At 39.1% G+C, this 22,899-nt stretch overlaps 2 protein-coding genes across 3 annotated transcripts; one reads left to right on the top strand and one right to left on the bottom strand.

The window, feature by feature from the left end:
* Window positions 1–627: 627 nt before the first annotated feature.
* G6PC2 (glucose-6-phosphatase catalytic subunit 2) lies at window positions 628–5,552 on the bottom strand. The gene is made up of 5 exons (XM_083842448.1): window positions 5,302–5,552; window positions 4,866–4,975; window positions 3,942–4,053; window positions 3,041–3,156; window positions 628–1,771 (listed from the first exon to the last, which is right to left on the bottom strand). The coding sequence occupies exons 1-5, from the start codon at window positions 5,517–5,519 to the stop codon at window positions 1,260–1,262; spliced, it is 1,068 nt and encodes a 355-aa protein (XP_083698574.1). The 5' UTR covers window positions 5,520–5,552; the 3' UTR covers window positions 628–1,259.
* Window positions 5,553–9,576: 4,024 nt separating this feature from the next.
* SPC25 (SPC25 component of NDC80 kinetochore complex) lies at window positions 9,577–13,678 on the top strand. Of its 2 annotated transcripts, XM_083842411.1 has the most exons (6): window positions 10,027–10,494; window positions 10,583–10,648; window positions 11,440–11,586; window positions 11,714–11,818; window positions 12,365–12,463; window positions 13,422–13,678. In XM_083842411.1, exons 1-6 carry the CDS (start codon window positions 10,341–10,343, stop codon window positions 13,553–13,555), a joined length of 705 nt encoding a protein of 234 aa, XP_083698537.1. In that variant the 5' UTR covers window positions 10,027–10,340; the 3' UTR covers window positions 13,556–13,678. The 2 variants fall into 2 exon arrangements, with proteins under 2 accessions (XP_083698538.1, XP_083698537.1); XM_083842412.1 differs by lacking the exons at window positions 11,714–11,818; window positions 12,365–12,463; window positions 13,422–13,678 and having other exon boundaries at window positions 9,577–10,494; window positions 10,736–11,530.
* Window positions 13,679–22,899: the final 9,221 nt, after the last annotated feature.

Genomic DNA, 22,899 nt, shown 5'->3' with positions numbered 1-22,899 from the left:
TCTTCAAATTTCTGTCATCTCCCCACTAATTGGAAGTCCAAAAGCAATAGTATGCTTACATCTTCTAAGCCTTGTTGTTATCAGATAGCACACAGACAGCCCTAATTACCCATATTATAACCTTACGTTGCACGTATACTCAGTACTATAAGGAAAGTAGTGCTTAGAGATTGTGCACTGAAAGGGAATATGCAACAACAGGTGCTAAATAAAGAATAAAAAGGGAAAGTATCTGACCATGTATATATTTAGAGCATTGGTTTTATATAACAAACATATTTAAAATATTGGTTACTTCTGTGCTTAAATAAACTAAGCATACAAGAATATAAACTTGCAATGATTTACTCTGCCATTTCATTTTCTGGATTTACACAACCACTAACCGATTCAGGCTTGTGACTCTCGAACCGAGAGAATTAGACTAATTTACCTTTGCAGTACAGAAGCACGAACAACAATCTTGAGGGAATAGGCCAAGATAATTTCGTGACTGATAACTTTCTTCATTTGTTGCTCCGTGTAGTAGAGGACTTAAGTATTTTCTACATCATATGCATGCATTTTCAACATCAAAGGTGTAATCATTAGCATTCATGATTTGTACGACATTTTTAAAAAGTAAAAATGACAAAATCACAGTAATGCAATGATATATTCTACAGAGTCTAACTGAGACAAATTTAAATGTTTTTCCTCATCTGGCTTAATCAGAAGCTGTTTTGCTCAGGAAGCTCAATAAGTTAAACATGTAGAAAGCTTTTCTTATAATTATGTTGGCCTTTTCACAGTGCATAGGGCCAGCTGTACAGCTGTAGGTGGTGTAATACTGTCACACCCTTAGCTAGTAGTTTAGGGCACAATATCTCTATATAAAATTAAATATTGAATATCACTATATACAACTGAAGCACCGTCTAGTTTGTGGACAGAACTAAAAGACCACCAAGTAGCTAAACAAAACTATTCAGTTATACTTTAAAACTTCAGCATGACTCGGAGTATTGTTAGAAAACCATACTGCAGTATCCTTCATTGCAATATTTCTAGGAATAAAGTCAGCAACTACTTAATGTTTTTGAGCTGCCAAAGTCACTCCTGAACATGCAGATGTTAGATACACTGGCTACTTACCAGGAGCACATCAAAGATGCAGTGGCATCTCCCTTGGTTAAAACGAGTTAGCAGAACTGTCTTTGCAGAGAGTTTTTGAACAGCTCACATCCATCCTTACATTGCCAACCATTTCAAAACCTTATCTAATTAAGTTTCTTTTCAGTTGTCCTCATTAATGAGTGGACACAGTACGGAACCAAGGCAACTACAGTCAGAGGCATAGCTGCGCTCTTACAAAAAGAGAGAATGTAGAACAAACACTCAATATGAGTAGGTATCTTAACAACATTATACAGCTGCAGTGTTGCTAAAGAAGCAGCTATACACAATATGCGGAAACTTATCTTACAGCTATTTTTACCTTTACAGCTTGCGATAAACATTTCAGAATTAATACCAAGACCTAAGCCAAAGAGTGCACCTAAATTCCTCACCAGTCCAGCAAATGGTGTAGTGTCGATGTTTATCCAGTCTGGATTGTCACACCACTTCTTGGCCTTTGGAACAGACCATAGCAAGTCAATATCAAGAAGCTTGAGGACTAGATAAAACCCAAGGGCAAAGATGAAAAGAAACAAGTTTGTCTTCATGTACATTCTCAAGCTTGCTGTCTGAATAGCAGGGGCATGCTCAAATGCTTCTGCCACAAGAATGCCTGTGGATTAGAAAGTCAGCGTTACAGGGAACAACACACGTGTTGAAGAAGCACTTTTTACACTGCCCTGTAGAATTTGACTTTTGAAGACAAAATATACATATATGCAAATATACATACATATAAATATATACATATATACACACACAATTTACCAGTCCTGTGGTACACACACACAAAGTCTCCCACTCATACCTGATAATTTGAAAAAGAAAAAACATTAAATGCCAAATACTGCATTTTTTTTTTTTTAAATCTGAGACATGCCTTAGGCTTGACTGTATCTCCCAGATGACAACCTATCAAATATGGGATGTAAACTAGAACACTCCTTTTCTAGAAGAGTCCTCCACCCAAAGGCTGGCCTCATCAATGCAGCTTTCAATACCAGTTCCCACACAGGCTTTGAGCGTTGAAGGAAAAGGCACAGAATGCAACTATCCTCTTTCTTATTCATTTTATCCTGGTTGTGAAAAGGGACAGCTGGACTGCAAGCTGTCATCAGTGCTGCACAGCCTTCTCTGCATACCTTAAAGAGAATGGGAGCAGGCAGCCCCTACTCCATGCTCTGGTCACCCTCCTCAAGATCTGAGAGATACTAAAGCGTTCATCATTTGACCATGCTAGATACCAATTTGAAACACACAAATAACTCAGAAAAAAAAACAAAACAAAACAAAAAAAAACAAACACCACCCCAACATACTTAATCTTCCTAAATCCCCCTGGGGAGTTTGTACTGCTGACTTAGCTTTTTCTCACTTTAGCCCCAGATCTCTGGCCCAACATTCGGCCACACTGCATACATACTGGTTTGCCCCGGACCCCCCCTTGAAATGAACAGCAGCAAATAGATTCCTCCTGAGAGGAAAGTAGAGCCATATAGGAGCCATTTCCTCTCAGCTACCTTCCACACAGGCAGCAAAGATAAGATCAGATGTAGCCAGTACAAAAGCTATAGTGCTAGCCTGTATTAGTATACACTGCATAGTGTATTGCCTGTGGCAATAATGCAGTCGGAGTTGGCTGTCATCTGGAGCAGAGCTCACTTCCTGTGTGAGTCACAGACATCAGAAACATACTGCCTTCCAAGTACGGAAGGCAATTACAAGACAGACTGTCAGCAAACCTTGATCTTCCAGAGAGTGCAGAGCACCACGGCAGCTGCAAGTTGAGTAGCACTACTGAAAATCTCTTTAACTTATCGTACTTCAGGATGTTAGGATTTTGCATATATAATGAAAAAAATAGTAAAATTAGCAACATTACCAGCAAATACTCCGAGAATAACTTGATGAGGGAAATGTGTTGCTATGAATACTCTTGAGATGCACACACTGATCTGGATAATCCAAAAAATACTCCAGAGCAATGACCACGTCAGTCTGAAAGGGAAAAGGAAGATGCTTAAAAATTAAGATATTTCACATAGTAATTTACAACAGGCCCGGGCTCCTATTTTTCCCAAGCACAGGTTTACAAGTGGAAAAGTTTAGAATCATAGGCTCAAAGAGTAAAGTCAGTACTAAAATACTAGCGAGAGAGGTTATTCTTGCAGCTACATCCAGTGATGAAAGGCATCAGTGGCAAGTTAAATTAGCACTAGTACCTTGAACATATTTAGCATCGTGACAGAATACTTAAACACAAAAGATTATTAATTTGGTGACAAAATTCACATAACACGGGAACAACCTCATAAAGCTTGGAAAGTACAACCATCAAAGTAATTAAAAGGCTTTCCCACAGAGCCGAATAACATGGTACACTGAACTCTGCCAGTATTACGTGTTTGCTTTAAAATGGATCAAGAATGACTATGATCAAAGCAGTAAATTTATGTACTAACCAGAAGATAAAACATGTTAAAACATTTAATATAATTCAAAATATCTGACACAAAAGACCTGACAGTCTTTAATAGAAGCTGATTCACAGATACTGCAATGCAATAACCATAAGTTAATAAACACCAACATACAGAAATGCACAAATCTTCTTCATATTCTTTGACTTCAGTTGAAGTAAATCATAATAAAGTTTTTTTGTTTGTTTGCTTGTTTTTACAAACTAGATAAAACTGACTGAATATGTGGTTAAAATAAGCCCATTAAAAACATAACATGCAAATAAACATCAGATTGAATTACAATAACAGAGAGATGCTAACCTGTGAAGGGCAACTGCTGATTTATCCTTCCACCTTACTGTGTAGCTAAGTGCTGCTGTTACCATCACATACCAGACGCAGGATGATCCCATGGCATGCCCAGATGGGCTTCCTAATAAAAACAAAAAGGAAAAGTTCAAGCTAAAAATGACAACTATAACTTTGGCATAAAGAAAATACCCATTGTCAGTTACTCGGGCATCTAATCATTTGGGGGGGGGGGGGGGAAGGTTAACAAAGCCTCAAACGATGTTGTCAGTTACATCTCAAAAGTTTAATTTCTTAATTTTTCAGAAGACTCATCTATACAGAGTCCAGAATATTTGCCAGAAATCAAGTAGGTAACAGCTTACCCATATTGGGGTGAGCTGGTATCTTGACCAGAAAGCATAGTATTTTTCCATGACTTAGACTTTGATTATGATTTAAAAAATAGAGCATCTAGTTGTTAGTTGAATACTGATGTATTTACAACGTTGTCATATTTGTACAGATTTAGTTGCCCATTATTTTTCCCCAAAGGGTCAGAGAAGATTAAAAAATATGGGATGACAAATTAGAGTAATATGTATTTCTCCTGCAGGAACATACTTACAGGGAATGTGTCAAACTACTGTATTTCTATCATATTCCTCAAGTTATGGCATACCTCAGCTACTTGTTGTTAAATACACCCCCATCAATTTGAGCACCACAAGCCTAATTTAACAAATACTCATGCTGAAACCTGAGCTGTTATTCTGACATCTTGCTTCTATAAGCACTGGAACCCCCCTCAGGGCTGTAGCATACAATGTACAAGTTACATATGCATAGGCCACCTCAAAATTTCTACATCATACAAAATCATCATAAGTCACATCCTTTCCCCCCTCCAGAAAACACTGTATTAAATGTATCAATGTGATCTCCAACATTCCTTACCTGGTCCAGTTTCACATGTTATAGGAAACTGTTCAAGACATGGGCTTGACTGATTGGGATAAATCACTGTTTCGTGCACCCACCAGTAAGGACGATGACCAAATAAAATCCTAATAAAAAAATAAAGTAAAATGAAGCAAAGATGCAATAAAAATATTTTTATATAAGAACACCTCCACAAAGCATGATAAATAAACTTACAATGAATATGACGAGCTATACTGCCAAAATTATTCCATAACAGTGCTATAGGTTCTTCTTGTCTTATCAAAATTTAATTTCAAACACATCTTAAATAACTTCAGCGTGAATTCCTAGTTTATAAGTACAGAGAAAGTCTACCATTACACCATTTGCAGAATGTTTTCTAAACTTGAGGAACATACAGTAACCATCATTAGAAATAGCAAATTTTACAATAAACATGACTTCTTACCATTTAAATATGAGGTTGAACCAATCACCAATGACAGCCACCCATATCATTTTAGTACCAACCACTTGGTTGAGTTGAAACCAGAGAGGAAAGTAAATTGAGAATATATTACGAGGATCTCCAACATGTGACATGAAATTAAGGAAATCCTGGTAAGCCCTGTAATCCCTCTGTAAATGCTGAATGATAAGCACGCCATTGCTATGAAGGAGATCCATCTTAATTGGCTAGACTGTACTTGAAATATAGCAAAGTTCCTTTAATCTTAAGTTTCTAGGGAGAATGAGAACCATGGAAGGGAGCTATTAAAAAGTGAGAGAAGGTGATTGACGTTGCCTTTATATTGTATCGGTGGGGTGTACCCAGCCATTCCTGGAACACGTGGCTCCAAATCTCCAGGAAAGCACGAGTCTGTTAGCACTGGAAAGCTTTTCTGTTTGCAAATTTTAATTGGAGGAAACTAAGTGAAGTACATGCTGATCAGCAGCAAATTGTGGGGAAAGTTTTGTGGAAACACAATGTGTGACTTATGCAATCCTTTCTATGAACAGTTGGAACATGTTTGCTTGAATTTTTTCACAGTTCATTTCTCTGCAGTATGGACATTAGTAGTGTGTATACTTCATTAACTGTTGCCTCTATAAAGGATAGAAAGAATACACAAATGATTGGTCTCTGCAGAACTGTCATTAAAGCCGTTCATTTCAGTTTGAAACTGAATTTGGCGACCATACTGTTTGTGCACAACACGTTTTCAGTCATGGAAAATACAGCCATCATCCATACATTAATGATTCTGTTGGACACTAGATTCACTCTTAAAGCAGCAGTTTTCTCAAAGCACAAAAAAGCAACTGTTTCCTTTGTACAAGAGGCCACGTTAATCAGGGCACACTGCAGATGAAGCTTAGTCTCAGAATCATCTCACTCAGCATCACCAGCCTTGCACGTTGCTTACACCATGGGGGTGCTGCACACCTCTGCCAGGAGGAGCTGAAGCCTGACCTACTGCAGCCCCCTTCTTGGTGCCCAGCCCAGCAGAAACAAGACCTGTTTTGCCAGACGGGTGGCTGGGAGTGTTTTCCTGTAGTTCTTCCAATGGAAGCCTTTGGCTTCCTCTGGATGAATGACCAAGAGGAGGTGGAGATTCTTCCAGACACCGGGATTTTAAAAGTACACAGCAAATAACGTATTAGTGCGTCAAACCTAGCAGCTTTAATATTAATAACTTCAGCATAGGAAAAGATTGTGTTCACCTGTGAGGTGGCTACATAAGAAACGATTTTCCCAGAGACTAAACGGATGCCAAAAGCCTGACGATACCATTGTCTGACAGGCAGTCCTATGCAAGGGAAGAAGTTGAGTTCTGTACCTGGCTCTAATATTCAGGCCTATCTTCCATTAAAGGTAACCTGTGCTTCTGAAACAACCACAATCAGAAAACAAAAGCAGCTGTGTATGGTCTCCAAGCATGTCCCTGCCACTTTCTGCACGGCACCCAGGCTAAACAGCACAAGCCGCACCGACAGAGATGCGGACTGCCTCACCGCCTTTGCTGAGGAGAGACTTAACGGCTTAACGCAGCTTGATGATGTGTAGTCAGGGAAGTCACGCAGAAACACAAAGCAGAATCAACAAATAAGGTGTGATAATTGAATGGACTTAGGAGACCTCTCTTCTGACACAGTCTCACCTTTACCTAGCTATTAATAGTCTGCTTTTAGAAACATCTTAGCAGATGTAAATCCTGTACTGTTTATTGCTATCACTTGCATCAAGCCACATAGAAGACCTTAAAGTTAAAAGAAGGATTTAAAATTCTATGGAATGTTTCTGAAATAACTACTAAAATACTTTTCCGTACATTAATTGAATATCCACTTCAATACGTGTCCCTTGATTTCAGAGAAAACCTTCTTAAAAACAAAATTTCCGGATACTTCACCATACATATTTCCAAGCTTTCTAGCTGCAAATCTTTGGGGAGGTTTGTCTCTTGCCAAGCCCTACAGCTTAGAGCTCTTCAGGGTGCCCAGGATGGGGACTACCATGCAAGTGATCTGGTGGAAACTAACTTTCCCAAGAAATGATTTGTTCAGAAACATCTTTCCCAAATAGCTTTTTACATGTTAATACCAGAGGAAACACCCCTTTGCTACAAATTTAAAGCATCTCTCCATTAAAGATCAGTAGAATTTATAACAACAACAATAAAAATCACTCTTTTGTACATATCTGGGTTTAGTGTGTAAGAGAAGTGGAGAATGTGAAGCATTCATCTGCTTTTCAGTCTAGTTTATGAATAATTAGCTCTAAGTATTCATGTAAATGTCAAGTTGGTGGCTGAGTAACAGCCATCTTATTTACAGTACTTATTTAAGACAGCAACTGTAATAAGGTAAATAAATAATTATTGCTCTATTATGAAAAATATTTTGCAATAAGTTTCCATCAAGATACAACATAACGTCCTCACGAGAGAGCGCTAGCTAATAAAAGAGGTCACCTTCCAGTCTGTCTTGAATGCCATTGTTATTTAACAGTATCAGAAAAACTGCCTCTCCTGTACAGGACGTGCAGGACCATTTCAATAACTTTTTTTGCATGTTTGCATTATTTCTGAGTATTAAAATGTCCACCCCTGATCAGCACCGGGACAGTGCTGCGTCCACTCAGGCTAAACCCTCCTTCTCAGACGGAACCATTCGAGCACACCTTGGCGCCACAAAAACGTGACTGATATAACGTTGGAAGGCATGTCTTGGCAACACCTCAGTAAAGTAACCTCTTTTAATACCAATGTCCTGATATTAATTTTCATTGCAAATATTTTGCTGCTGATTCATACGCTGCTAATTATCTTTCTGCTTAGACAGACAAATAAGCACCTTAGACATAATCAAGACAGAATTATGCTGTTAACAGCTAACAGCAAACATAAGCTTTAATTTTCTCCTATTCCTTCTGCCTGTTTCAGCAGCATATACATCTTAGATATACAGTCATGTTTACAAAAAATATTTTAAAAATAAATAAATCCACAATTGACAAAAACAGCAAGAAGGAAGTTTTTGGAACAGGTGAGAAGGTTTCTGTGAGAGAGACAGTTTAGGCGATGTTCTCATCGTGCCTGGAAGCACTCTCAGTCCTGCCTCATCCCGCAGGCAATCAACAGCTGATGTGAGTCATCTGCTGTCCTGCATGTGATGTTCGGCAACCTATAAAAGTCTGATACTAAAGCTCTTTTTAGCTCCAGCGACCAGCAAAGAAAAGATGGAGAAATGCATGTGGAAATACTGTATTTAAGAACTTGTTTCAACTCCAGCAGTGGAGAACTACTTCCTCAATAGGCTTTTACTCCCTGCTTTTCTACACAAAGCACTGCATGACGTATCTGTAATACACCTAGTCTTTTTAAGTCACTTGAGATATATAAGAAATAAAACTATTTGCTGTATTTAAGCAAGTGGAAACGTAACAAAAGCTAGTGATCTGTATAAAATAGTCAGGAAATGTGTGCAATTAAGTTTTTAATCAAAGCTTTTGACTTGTTTGTGGTCTTTACACAATCCAAAACCACTGCTTGGTCTTTACACGAGCAAATGAGCTCTTTGTGCAATGCATAACCCTTTACAATCGTATCTGTTCACATAAAGAGTTTTTAATTTCTTGGTACCTTCTCAGTTTATTTTCCAAGACATGTAAAAACAGAGGCTATGCGTATTCTTGGTAATAATATAGAACCAAAAATCACGTTGATGAACTACAGAAGGGAGGACAAAATGTTTACATCTCCTTTACACCTACACGTCAGAGCAAGCGTTACATAACCCATGTCAGATGTTGCTAAGCAAGTGTTTACAAGGGAAGGAAAAACCATCAAAGTAAACATTTTCTAAAACACTGTTAATGGAGGCCTATGTACTGGGCCTAGCTTTCTGCTACATTATGTTTAGTTAATTGAACAATAACATTGATGTCCACATCGGTGTTTTCATTGGCACTGGACCAGCTATGAGGATTAACTAGCAATTTAGTCAGTTCACAAGTAAACACTGTATACAACAGCAGACAACCATTTTCTTAGGCATGAACATTTTCCAAATAGAACCCCTGAGAAGATATATCTTAATTATATATTTAAGAAGAGAAGTATTTAGGAAGCTCTTACTTTGTTTCCACATTTCAGGCCTTCCAGCAGTGCTCACCAGCCCCATGCTGCCCTAACAAAGGTCAGACTGCTCTGGGGCTGAGCTGACCCGGGGAGGTTTAGGCAAATGCTAATGTGTGTCAGCTGCTTTCTCTTGGTCAGCCAGCTTCATCTAATCATTCCTCGTTAGTAGTAGTTGAGGAAATTATTAGAATAATTAATGGTTTCAAAGAGCAATCCTTAAAGCTATATTAAGTCTATGTTATTCTGAGATCACCTGAGTAACAATTAAGTAAGCTGAAGCTAGCAATTCGTTAGCTATGGTCACAAACGCTGAGCAGCCTCCCTGACGAGCTGAGGGCTGCCACCTGGGGTCAAAGCTGGTGCCTGTCTCAGCCCTGCGGTGTCCCAGGGTGCGGGGGGGGCGGGCAGTGCTGCCGGCCCGGCTGCTGCGCCGCGAACCTGAGGCGGCTCGGGCAGCTGGAGGCCGTTTGGGAGAGCCCCAGCCCACGCCTCACGACTGGGCCTCCCCGGGGACATGCGGCGGGATAAGGACAGCAGCCTCACGGCCCTACACGGCCCTCTGCGAGCCCTGACGGGGCGGCTCCGCCCGGGCGGGCTCCGTGCGGCGAGGTGGGGCCGGCCCCTCACAGCCGTTACCGCCCCGGCGGCTCCTAACGTGCGACTGCTGCTTGAGCCAATCAGCGGCGGGTTTGTTGCGAGGCGGGCAAGAGCGGCGGCCAGTGGGAGAGCGGCCGCTGGGCGGGCGGGAAGGCGGCGGCCGTTTGAAGGCGGCTGCGGGCCGGTGGAGGAGCCCGGCTGCGGCCCGCAGCGGAGCCGTGCCGGCAGCACCCCCCGTGCCGGTCATCGCGGCCGCTGCCCTGTGACCATGTCTAACGTAAAGGCAGAGGACGACATAACGCTCGTTGAGAGGGAAATGAAGGAGTTCTGGGCCGAGCTGAAGGGCGTTTATGGCACGGAGCAGCTCAAGCAGACCCTAGCGCTGAGGGACTCGTGCAAGGAGTCCCTGAAGGTGCTCTCAGGTGAGGAGGCTGCGCGGTCCTTGCACCCCCGCGTTCTCCAAGCCATCCCCAGGCTTCTTCTGGTAACCGAAGTCTCTTGTCCTTACAGAGAAATGGGCCAAGAAGCTGAAAGAGGGGGACCTGATGATCGATAAAATTCAGGAGTATAGAAATGGTACAGTATGGTGCTTTATTTGCTCTCTAGCATCTCTAAAATTAACGTAATGCAGCTGAATAACGTGTTTAACCTCCCTTTTAAAAGGTAACCTATGAAGTCAGAATGAAGATAGAACAGAAACCAAACACATGCAGTTCCAGGATGCAAACTGCAAGTCGAAAGCAGCTTGCTGGAGGATTTCACTGATGATACAAAAGGATAAAGACTTGTTAAAAGTTTTCTCTGTAGTGTTTTTGGTGCTTAAGAATGAACAAATGATTACACTTAAAACAACCAAGTACCAGAACTTGCTGACTGTGCTAGAAAAAATAAATTACTTAGTAAAACATTGCAAATTGTTAGTTAAATGTTGTGAGGTTAGTTATGCCTCTTCTACGTTAAAAACAGAATATGGTCAGCTTATCAGTTTAGTATTAACTACTCTGAATTCCGAACTGAATTTCAGAATATCAGGTAAAAATAGTTGCAATGTGTAATATCAGTCAGTGTTACCGTTCCATACTTTTTGTCAGTTTGTCTCTGAACAAGATTAACCATCCTTGTGCTTTGAAGATGTAAATTGTGTCTGGCAGCAGAAACAGACTGCATATGATACAGACAGTATCAGAGGAGCTCCCTACTTTGTAGGTTTACTTCTGAATAACTTTTACTTCATCCTGATATTTGATGTTTGCAGTATGCACTTTATTAGATTTTATTCAATCACCCCAAACTATATGGATGAGTGCTAACTAGTGGGAACCTAATTCATCAGCTGTAAACGTTCATATTTTCTTGCTTCCTTTCAGAGATTCTTCAGCAGAATAAACACATATCAGAAAATCAAGAACATTTGACAGAAATAAAATCTAACCTAAACAATGAAGAAGAGCAAAAGAAGGAGTTAACAGACAGTATCCAAGAGCTTAAAGAGGAGTTGATGAAGAAAAAGGAAGGTGAGAGTTTTTAGTTAGAGGAGGAAATTTTTTAATGCTTGCTCTTGATGGGCTTTACTACTATTCGTTTTGTTCTTGTGCTTCACTGATTTTTACTTGGTACTTCTGGTGGCTTTTAAAATTCTAGTGATATCTTCTAAAAACAAGGCTGCTAAGGAGAGAGTGGAACGACTTTGCAAGTCTAAAGAGTTGTTTGAAGAGCGGCTTGGATTGGAAATACGTAGAATTCATGGTAAGTTCCTGTAGTTTCCTTAGTTTCCATATGCAGCGATACAATGTGGTTTATGTTGAATTATGTAGCTAAGGATATAATAGCTCACACAACTGAAGATTGCCTTGGACATACTTGGTAGTAGACTAGTGTATTATATTGAGTCATCTTCCTCTCTTAATTACACACTTGCTTACACTAGTCATCACTGACAGTGAGTGCTGGTTGGTCAGCAGCCATAGTCTTGGCCTTGAACTGTGGCTCTTGCTTACAGCTGCTTTTGTTATTGAAGAGCAGTTCAGATGTCTCTGCAAATCTGAGGAAGATAATGGTTGGTAACATAGCCAACTCCATTTAAGTTATTCCCACTCCTTAGCTCAGATATTATCATTGTTTCTCAAATGGCAGAAGATGGTATATTAAAATGTATTTGTTTTGCAAAGAGACCAGGTTTGCTGAATTTGCAAGTATTGTAAGCATTTATTAAAACGATCTAATATTGTGATTTTTTTTATCACTGTGACTTTCAAGCGAAGTGTTAATGAATTCTGTTTATATCTGCTTTAGATGAACAGTTACAGTTTATATTCAGACATATTGACCACAAAGATCCTGACAAGCCGTATGTGTTTACCCTTTCCATAAATGACCAGGGAGATTATGAAGGTACGTGGACTTTAAATTTGTAAATAATAAGACAGAATCTGATCTCTGTATTTGGAAGAAAAAAAAAGGGGGGGGGGGGGAGAGAAGAGTCTAAATACAGTTGTCATCTTTGTCTTCTAATTTATTAACGAAAAACTTTGCAGCATTAATATAACTTAATTTTCTCTTTTTTATATGAAAACATGCACTCCTCTGTTTGGGTTGAGTTGCTGTTTGCTGCTATGTTTGGTACAAAGTAGATACAAGGACAGATACTTGTTGCCTCTTCCTTTTACACAAGAATAAATGCCTATGTTGACAGGTGTATCTCAATCAGCTTGAGAAGCCTATAGGAGAGAAAAAATTTGGTTCCCCACTATTAATTCCCTACAATTGTGTGATATAGGAGAAAGATTGAAACTAGAAATCCAGAATTCCTCTTTGCAGATAGCCTTTCAGCTCTTAACTCAAGATCTGTATAGCAAAGACAGCTTTACAAAGACCAGCGGCATTAACTTGAGTACTGTGCTGAGTTGCTTTTAGAAGAATGCTCCAGAATCTATGTCTCTGTGTATGGACACAGCAGACTGCAGTTTTTACTAATTCAAGTCTAAATTGGGCTGAAATAAAAAGTTTATCACATGCTGGGCTACATCAGTTTTCAGTCTTCCCACCTGCAGAGCAACAAAAACGTTTAGGAATGTGTCTCAGTTTTTGAGGCAGGCAGAGAACTGCTCTAACAACTGAAGCAGGAGCACAGCACTGAGTGGGAGGTCTGGAAATCAAAAAAGAATTGTATGTTCTTTTGAGGCTTTGTCTTCACTGAAAGAAAATGATTTAATAGGTTACTCAAACATAATGACAGAAACTAAAACATACCAAGATAGCAGACTACATTGTATTTCATAAGCCTGGAAAAACCACTAATACTGAATTTTTAGTAAATAGTCTAATTTTTTTAAATTTCTGTCATTTTCAGTGACTTCCTGTACTCCTCCTCTGGATTGTATAGCAGAGTTCCAGCTGAAAGTGAGAGAAACTAACAACTTCTCTGCATTTGTTGCCAACATCAGAAAGGCTTTCACTGCTTTATCTTATAAACAGTCTGCCTAAACTTACGTTATAAATCTGTTCCTAGCTATAGAACACTTCTTATTTTTCCTTTGTGTATTGTGTAAGTATCTATTTATCAATGTCTTACTCTGATCTTTAAATAAAGAAAAATAATGAAAACTGTGATTTAGTCCACTATCATTTAGAGGCATTTTTGATCATTCTTGGAACAACATTGTAATCAGCTACTTACCTGAATGGCTCCAGATATGTAAACGTGGATCCAGTAGCAAATAGCTAAACTTTGATTTGAGGCCTTTATTTCATGAGTTTTCAAACATGGTTAACATAGGATTTCTGTTCATCCTTATCTTCTTAATAGGTTAGACTTGACCCTTTAAATCGGGTGCTGCTTACTCTTATAACACTTAATTGCCCAGTCTCACGTGAACTGTGTTTTAAATCACCTAGCTTGTATAATGCATAACAGTGCTACCAAATATCTAACAGCTGTTGTATGGAAGTAAAACATCAGGCACGATCCAGCCCCCTCACTTCCATGTTATCAAAGGGAGCTTTTTTTATTTGTTAGGGCTGTACATATTGCTTAGATGCACTCTAGCATATCTGATTTGCCTATCATCTTCAGAGGGTAGAAAAATTACTGAAACATGCTCTGAGTAATAAGTAGAAAGGACTTACTGCCCTTTTCTTCTTTTCATCTGCTGTCATTTCTCCATCATTTCTTCTTTTCATGTTCATCCCAGGCATAAGTAGTTGGTTTATTGCTTCTAATGAAGTTACTTTACCAAGATTGCTGTGTGCAGAACATAAAATATGTGACAACCACGGCATTGGAAGTTTCATGCTTAAGAATTATTTGCTCGAAAAGATGATGTGCCTGGTTATTAACTATTCTGCATGTATTCCTAAAGCAAGCCTTAACATTTAAAATGTTTATCATGTGTAATTTAAGCCTTTACAACTTCTTTTGGAGTTTGAATAATGAACCTGTTGTTTGACCAAGGAAAATCAGATGTGGATCTTACTTCCTCTAGAAAAAAGCTAGGCATTCCAAAAGCAGATAAAAATTAGAAGCGTATGCAATAGAAGAATTGCTTCACTTATTACAACATATGAAGTAAAAACTAGCTTGTGACATCCCTGAAACAGCCTTTATGTTTGAAATTTTGTCTTTGAATTTTAAAACCTTTGTGCTTTTACTGATTGCACTTAGTGCGTACAAAACTTCATGCATGGGAATCTGGCAATTTGGAATTTTGTTTGTTAGGAAGTTGCACAAGACAGCTCATTCCAATAATACGGACAACTCGGATAATACCAACTCAACAGATGCAGTTATTGGGACCCCCATGTACAGAATAGCACACAAACTGAAACATCCCAAAGAGGTTATGGGACAAGCTCTTGAGCTTAAAAGCAAACGCAGTTTAGGGATTATAACATACAGTTAAATATCTCCCTCCAGTTGGTGCTAGTGCTCTATCTATTTAGCAGGATCAGGTTTATCTCAAGGCAGACATAGATTTTATTTTAGTGAAGGTCAGAAAAGGCTTTTTTTATTTTCATAAATCAATTTGCCTAACCCTGAAGGTTGCTTTCCCTTTCAGGCCATTTACCTGTACTTAGCTACCATGCATTGGCCAGCAGCTACTGCTGACCATAGAGAAAACTGCTGCTAGAGACCAGCATGTACGCTCAGCACCTCATCACATTTCTCTCCCAGTGTAATGCAAAAATCTGGAAAAAAAGGGTATTGAGTTTACTAGATATTGAAAATGCACTGTGACTTTAAGGACTAATGGGAAGACAAAATAATGTTAAATATTAGTAATGTACAGATTGCATTTAATCACAATCATTGTTTGTATGCTAGTTGGAGGTCAGATTTGAAAAAAATTGAATTACTTTAACAGTCATTCTGGCTAACAGAACAGTTTTATTACACACCTACTCAAGCAAAAGTGGAGGTGGCTAGGCTGAGTTTATTGACATTTTTTATAAACCCTCTTTTTATAAACCCTAGCATGTTGCTAGACATTTTAAAAAGCAAAAGAACAAGTATTGGCTACACTTCTGAAAATTAAGAAAGACACAGAAGTTAAGCTGTGTTTCTGCCATATTTCAATTGTTTTATATTACTTGCTATCTTTAATGCTTCAATAAACTTTGTGTATTTATTGAGTACCATGGAATTGTCTAAACTAGTCCTGTCATTATAATACTGTAAAATCACTATGCAGTCATTTATGAGTGATTTATAACCTTTGTAAATCCCTGCTGAACTAGATATAACAAACACATACATACATAAATCATCTAGTCCCACAGGCAGATTACAGTATGGTTTTTTAACTGTGTGAATAAACTATACTAAATAATTATGGTAATATCATTATACTAAATAATTACGGTAATATCATTACCTTTTTGAAAGAAATAGTTGCAACCCAATTATGTTAAGCTTTACTGCTGAAATAGGATTGTATGCCTGAAAGGTGGGGGGGAAGAGCTTTGATTGCCAGACAGTGAGACTTCATTCTTCTTGTTACCCATAATCAGTCCAACAATTATACACAGAGAACATTTTAGAATCCTGAACTCATAAACAAGTTGTTCCAGGAGAAGCAGAGCTAATGAGGCCTGATTTCCTACAGATCTGTTTTTTTTTTTTCTTCCTTAAATGGTGCCATTCTTTTCACTGCAATATCTCAGCTCTTTATAATCTTCCTAATGGATGGGAGCCCACACCAGTCCTCAGTTATGCTAGTTTATCATCTGTTTGGCTGCTACTGCTAAAACAGTACGATAATGGTTGCACTGTTTACCCTCTCTCAGTGCAGAGCATTGATCTGTGGTTCTCTCCTTTACCTGCTTGCTGAATTCTAATACACCGTTGAAACGGCAACAGCTGCAACACTATCTCATTTTCAAATTTGGATTAAAAAGTTTGGATTCAAAAGTTGTAACTATGCTACAAACAGTGTTTAATCATACAAATGCATACTGTTTTTTGTATTATGTATATTTTAAAGTGCATATGCACTGAAATGAGACATTGAAGGAAGATACAATTAGTGTTAATCCGATTTCCCTCCTTTTCAGTCACAGCATGTTGAACAATGCTAATTGCTATTGACTCACCTGTTGGTTTTGTGACTACACGGAAACATGCTTTTTGGCTTGACTCAACGAATTCTTTTGCACTGAGCACAGGATCATGGGCTCAGTTCTTCAGTATTTTGTATCTTCTGCACCAGAGCTTCATCTGGAATAACTGGCTTGGCAGAGAAAGAGGTCTGTTGAACAAATATCAACTGTCTGTTGCTACTGTTTTGATTAGAAGCATGTTACATTTACTTTACATCAATGGCAATTATCATAAAGGATTCGAGGCACTGGAGACCAGACTACGTACATCAACTTTCTGGCTAAGCAAGGAGAATATAGAAGCGATAAAGGGGCAACCCTGTGGGTGGTGTACTCACTAAGTTAAAGCACAATCCAAGTAAATGCTTATCTCGTGTTAAAAATAAAAACAGGCAACTAATCTTACAAATGAAGCTAACAAGAAGGATACTTAGTTGTCTCACTCTATGTCTGACACAGCCCCATTCATGGAAAGACAATGCAGCAAATTGATAATTGCATTCTTTCAACATTAGCCGCCAGTTATCAGCATGACTTACTGGTCTGTATTATCCTATACTTTGTGCAAAGGCAGACAAGCCATCTGATAAAATCATGGGAAGAGGAAAACCTCTTCTGACATGCAGTCCTCAATGCTGTCATCTGCAACTCTGCAGCAATTATCTGTCATTTTAGGCTCCAGCCTTTTCTAAAGTTAGCCCACGATTCTGATAGTCTGCTTGGGACTGTGTTACGGTAGGCACCACCTTTACTAAGTGCTCTGCTGATGGCATTGCAGTGATGCAAGAATACCAAATTTGCAGTTAATGTTCATGCAATTTACGTGAGAAAGTTGGTTTACTTGCCTCAGCTGGTCTTGCTGAAGTTTCCCTCCACTATCATTTCTTGTCTGTAATGGTTGGTACAGAACAGGAAATCCAGAATATAAAGGAAGAGAACAGGATAGAGAAGAAAGGGGAGCGATTATAGTACAGAATGGAGAAAAGGAATCCTAATGAAATGAACATATCCATGCTTCCTGAAAATATTCCAAAAGTCCTGGTCACACACAGTGCTGATCTTATTCCTCTGATCAGAAAATATACAGTACACAATCCATGATACTTTACTGTTGGCATCCACCGCAGGGTAATATTTTTTCTAAGAACAGAACAAGTTCTTGTGCAATTGCTCTTGTGCCTCTGCAAGCACAAGTAATTGTGCCCTTGCTAAGAGAGGACTTTCAAATGAAGTATCTTTGTTACTTACTATGGTAATGGCATTAAGCAGAGACTCATCAGCAAGGAAAGTCTTTACATCCTGGGAGAAGTTTGAGGAGCCTATTTAAACCAGCAGAGTGGGTTAGCACAGAGGGGAGCCTGCAAAACGCTAGTCCTTTTAACCATATTTGACTAAATTTAACAATGATTTGGAAAGAAGTAAGGACAAAATTATTCCCAAGGTACAAAGGCATGCTTTCCTGTAGTAGAAAAGCAACTGTGGTATGTTCCCATGTATTGAGAATGTAGGGATACTGCCAAAAGTATTTCTGGGATTCTGAACTGTGTTCGAGTTCAAAAGAAAAGCAAGGATGAGATGGATTTTGCATGACTTTGAGTTTGGCTGTAAACATGCCGGACTCCTCTGTGACTTCCACTTCTCTATGTAACAACTTTAGTCTTTATTTCCTATAAAGACGAGGATGTGTAGGAAGGTACTCTTCGGCACATCCAATACACCAAATAAAATATGAAATAATTGTAAGATGGAACTACTGTCATTATACGCACAGAAGACTTCTAGTGAATCCAAAGCTGTTTAAAGATGCTGAATGATCATCTCTAATATTAAGAAACGACATGCAGTTACTATACATTTCCTTAGGAATGGATGTGATTGCCCAATCATTTTGTTAAAATACTAGCACTTAGTGTACTTTACTAAGGTAAGAGAAGAAAACTAATCTATCAGCCTGTTCACTGGGACTTGAATGAATATGTTAAAGTTTGAGCACTGGCCCAGACTTTTGTGGAGTTACTACATCACCCCATTTATGAAATGGAGATGGATGCCATGGATCCATGCAATAGAGTTTTGAGAGTCTGAGCTGAAGTTACATTTGGCTGTAATATCAAGCATTAGAAGTGTGCATCTAATCTTGTTTTGATTCAGCAGTCATTCTATCCATATGGCAGCTCATAACGTCACAGTTAGCAATACATTTTTCTTCTTCCAGATAGCATTGTTCGAAGCTCCATAGTGGATACCTGTTGGATCTCACAGCTGAGTTCTTATATAAGAATTCTCATACGCCAAACAGCTCAGTTCATGCTGGATACTTGAACTACTTGCAAAAGTAGTACATACTATCCTAATGGAAGCTTAGCTATCCTCAATCTTAATGATTCGTATACTCTATTTGGCAACATTAAATTCTTAAAAAAACAGATAGTGATAATGAAAGGGGAACAGCTATTCAAAGAACCTCATGTGATGAGAAAACTGCTGCTAATCTGGACAGCAGTCCCAGCTGCTTTCTACATCTGCCTGGTCCCGGGGTACCACAGTTCACGACATCACTTCCTCAACATTCCCAAAGGACAAAATGTTGAACATACTTCTTAAGCAATCTCAATTACTGATGTGTAAATGCTTTTCTGTTGTTGGCATATGGATTAGGTTGTCCTATATAATAACGGCTACGGACACTGACCTCACTTGGAGATTGTTCAGTGAGAAACCACATATAAATACAAGACACGGTAACATCTAAATGTTTTGGCCAAATTTAAGTATAAATTAAAATTAGATGAGAGGCAAATATAACCATAAAATAGCAAACCTTTCTAGTAGGAAGCAGCTCTTTCAAAGATAACTTAGGAGAGCAATGGTAATTAAAATGACTATTAATGGGTGTTAAAAGGGGAGGTAATCTTTCAAATGAGCCCAGAAATGAGACAGAACGTTGCTAGATAAGTAGACACAGGAGGGTACTGATGCAATTTTAATTAAAGAAGGATCACATTCCACCTCTGAATTTTAGGATTTTTAAGTGGGGAGATTGCAAGAAGTTGCCTAAATATGGCATGAAATGCTGTTGTCATGCAGTTGTATGGAAACCTTACTCTGTCCTATTTTGGAAAGAGTCAGAATAAGCTGCATATATTTCTCCATCTCTCAACAGAGCATTGGCACAGTACTAACTCTGGTTTTCTAGCCAGGTTCATATTGGTTGTTATGCAGTTTTTTTCAGAGCATTAGTGCTTCCGATGAGACTTTAAATCCATTAGATAACTAGCCCTAATCAATTTATAAGTGTGTTTATGGCCAGCGTGCAAATCTGTACCACCCAAATGAGGCTGCCTATCCTCTGCACCGCAGTAGCATTTCCTGCCAGCTCTTCTCAAAGCTGTAACAAACTTCTCTGCAATTTCTCTGTTTTATTCCTTATGACAGATGTGTGGACACTTGTTTAGATACCCAAGGCCAAATTCCCAGCTCAGTTTTGTGCTGGATGCTTGGACTAGTTGCAGGAGTAGCACACACATTATTATGAAGGCTTAACAATCAGCAATCTCAGTGGTCACAGACAAGTGTGCTGGGAATTTCAGCAAGAAGGGCATCTGTTCTTCCTGGATATCTTACTTACTGGGTTTAAGAGACACTCTTCTGATAGCTCATCATTGTTCATGGGGACAGCCAATATGTCAAGAGTGTTAAAATTCAACTTAGGCACACCTCTAAGGAGTCTGTGAAGAGATCATGAAATGAAAGTACTGATCTCATTCCCGAGAAAATCATTCTCAGATTCAGCACTATTCTTTCCTCCTTTTTGAGTCTGGCAGTCTATAAACACACTGGATGAATTGCCTGGCAAGCGCACTAAGTCCTAGCAGAACAAATAGTTATGTCATTTAAAGAAAAATCTGTTCTGTCAGCTTGTCATTTTATTTTGTTGGAAAAAAAAAATCCCAAAAGTTGATCAGGGCAGGCCACAGGCAGAATTTGAACCAAATTCTTCAAACCAAGCTTTATATTGGCCTGAAATTAGTCTATTCTGAAACTGCGTTTAAAAAACCAGACATATATATGTATCGGTTCTAGAAGTAAGCCTCTGTTAGGAACTGCTATTGACCATACTTGCCTTTACTGAAAGACAAGAACTCTTCACAATCATTTGCTCCATGTTTAGACAATCATTTTGCTAGAACATGAGTGCAGAATAATTAGCTACCAATAACAAAAGATTAGTTTGGCACGTCAGTTTTCTTTCATTTTTGGACAAAAAGTGATTCTGCTACACGTAAGTAAATGAGATGTGCAGCAGTGCTGTGCTGTGGCTCTACAAGGGATCTATTTCTGGACTAAAAATATCAGTCACTGATCTCCATGAAATGGATCATCAGTCAGGAATAAGCGTAAATGGTACCTGGACAGAATTAATAACAACATGGAAAGCACTGTTCATTCACACGGCAGTACAGCTGCAGAAGAAGGTTTAACAGGTGGAAGAATCTGGCCCACTGACTTCAATAAGAAGAAACCTATATAGCGCTAATGTACTTCACCAAAAGGAAACTGAGTATACTAGAAGATCAACCACCGAATATTCCAAAATCTACAGCTTACCTAGGATATATTTGTGGAGAACTGACTTCACCCTCCACTGTATGAAGTGTAACAGTGAGGACCACCATTCAAGACCTGGACTGAAGACTAATCCTATTTCAGGGATGCAGGAGACTCTCTGAATGAGTATAATTTCCTGAAAATTCCCCAGGATGCACGAGCCAATTCCCCCTTGCAAATGCTAGGAAATTTAAATAGCTCATTCTTGGGTAGCTATGTCATTAAGGCCGGGCGCTGAGTCAGGGCTCCCTCACAAGGACTCACTACTGACACCACCTGCAATACCCATTTGAGTACAGACACTTCTTACTTTCAGGCCTGATGCAACCCTGAAGTGTGACTGTTAGTTCCCACTCCTGGGTTTTTGCAAACGGCATATCCATTACTGAGCCCTGTTTTGGGCTTCAAATTTGGAAATTAGGATTTGGAGATGGCAAGACCTGTAAACAAGTGGCACACTGATTTGTCACTGACCATCCTCTGGCAGAATTACTAAAACAAAGCCCTTTTACGTATACCACAGTGAAGATCTGAGTACTATCAGTGCAGTCAATATACACGCATCCATTCTAAATGGCAGTCTAAAAACTGTTGCCTCTTGCTCCGTATTTGTGGCTTGGTTATGTGAATGATGTAGCAAGTTCTGGTCTAACAGCTTCCTGTACAGTATTTGCCTGATGACATTTCCACACTGTTTCCCCATCTCCACTGAAACAGTACTGAGAAGCCTCTGTTTCTTGATTTTGTTGATAAGAAGCAGTGTGTTTGAAGCTTTACCTTTTAAAAAATGTACTAATCAGTCCCCTGATGGCTGTTCTGATAACCCTGAATCAAGAAGGCTACTGAGAACACCACCAACTCAAGCTGTACAGAGGAGAGTGTCATCTCCCGGCTCTATGATACAGGTTCAGATTGCCTCACAATTGCACTGGAAGTTTTTTCTTGCGACATCTAACACTGCAAGCTCAAACCCAATTTGCTGTTTTTAATATTCCAAAATTTTTCTTATCACTATTGCTTTTCAATTTCTTTCTCCCACTCCCTCTGTGTCTGTAGGGTTACTCTTCCCCAGAAAACCTTACCTTAATATGTTTATTTTGCCAACATACCTAACCTTCTTAGGGCTCTCTGCAGGCTGTTTTATGTGGCAATCCATAGCCCCTCATACTGTGCATTAACTCTGAATTTTATGAAAGTAGGGCCAGTTTACCTCCAGGGTAATCTTTCAGTGCTTTTCATCTACTAGTTCTAAAACATTTTTTTCAGACCTTTTTTTATTTTTTTATTTCAGTCTTGATTCCATCACATTTTTCTTTAGGACTGAACTAGGAGTCCACAAGCATGGGTTGCCTCCTACAGCCAGCCTCACTTGCTTCCTCTGTGCAAAGCAAAGCAAACCCTGTGGCTCCCCTGATGCACCAGCAGCAGCAGTCTGGGGAAATCAATCTATCTACAAAGTGCTCAACCCCTGCCCCTCTAACACTTGCATAGCTAAGCTTCACAGGGCAGGTTATAGGTTTTAATAAAAAATAAATGTAAAAGTAAAATAATCTTATTTGCATAAAGCAAATTAACCTGCATTTTCCTCGCACAGATAGGTTTTGGATTACCAAAATTAATGGACA

This window comes from Anser anser (genome assembly GCF_964211835.1).
Source record: "Anser anser genome assembly, chromosome: 6".
NCBI lineage: Eukaryota > Metazoa > Chordata > Aves > Anseriformes > Anatidae > Anser > Anser anser.
Note: the sequence above shows the minus strand (reverse complement) of the source record. Positions and strands in the feature narration are given on the sequence as shown.

What these genes read in the sequence shown, in the direction of transcription:
- G6PC2 (XM_083842448.1), bottom strand. Translation starts at nt 5,519, where the DNA reads ATGGATCTCCTTCATAGCAATGGCGTGCTTATCATTCAGCATTTACAG. An exon ending in TTCAACCTCATATTTAAATG is followed by an intron (nt 4,976 to 5,301) that starts GTAAGAAGTCAT and finishes TTTTTTTATTAG; the next exon opens with GATTTTATTTGGTCATCGTC. An exon ending in AACATGTGAAACTGGACCAG is followed by an intron (nt 4,054 to 4,865) that starts GTAAGGAATGTT and finishes TGTTTTTATTAG; the next exon opens with GAAGCCCATCTGGGCATGCC.
- SPC25 (XM_083842411.1), top strand. Translation starts at nt 10,341, where the DNA reads ATGTCTAACGTAAAGGCAGAGGACGACATAACGCTCGTTGAGAGGGAA. An exon ending in AATTCAGGAGTATAGAAATG is followed by an intron (nt 10,649 to 11,439) that starts GTACAGTATGGT and finishes GCTTCCTTTCAG; the next exon opens with AGATTCTTCAGCAGAATAAA. An exon ending in GGAAATACGTAGAATTCATG is followed by an intron (nt 11,819 to 12,364) that starts GTAAGTTCCTGT and finishes TATCTGCTTTAG; the next exon opens with ATGAACAGTTACAGTTTATA.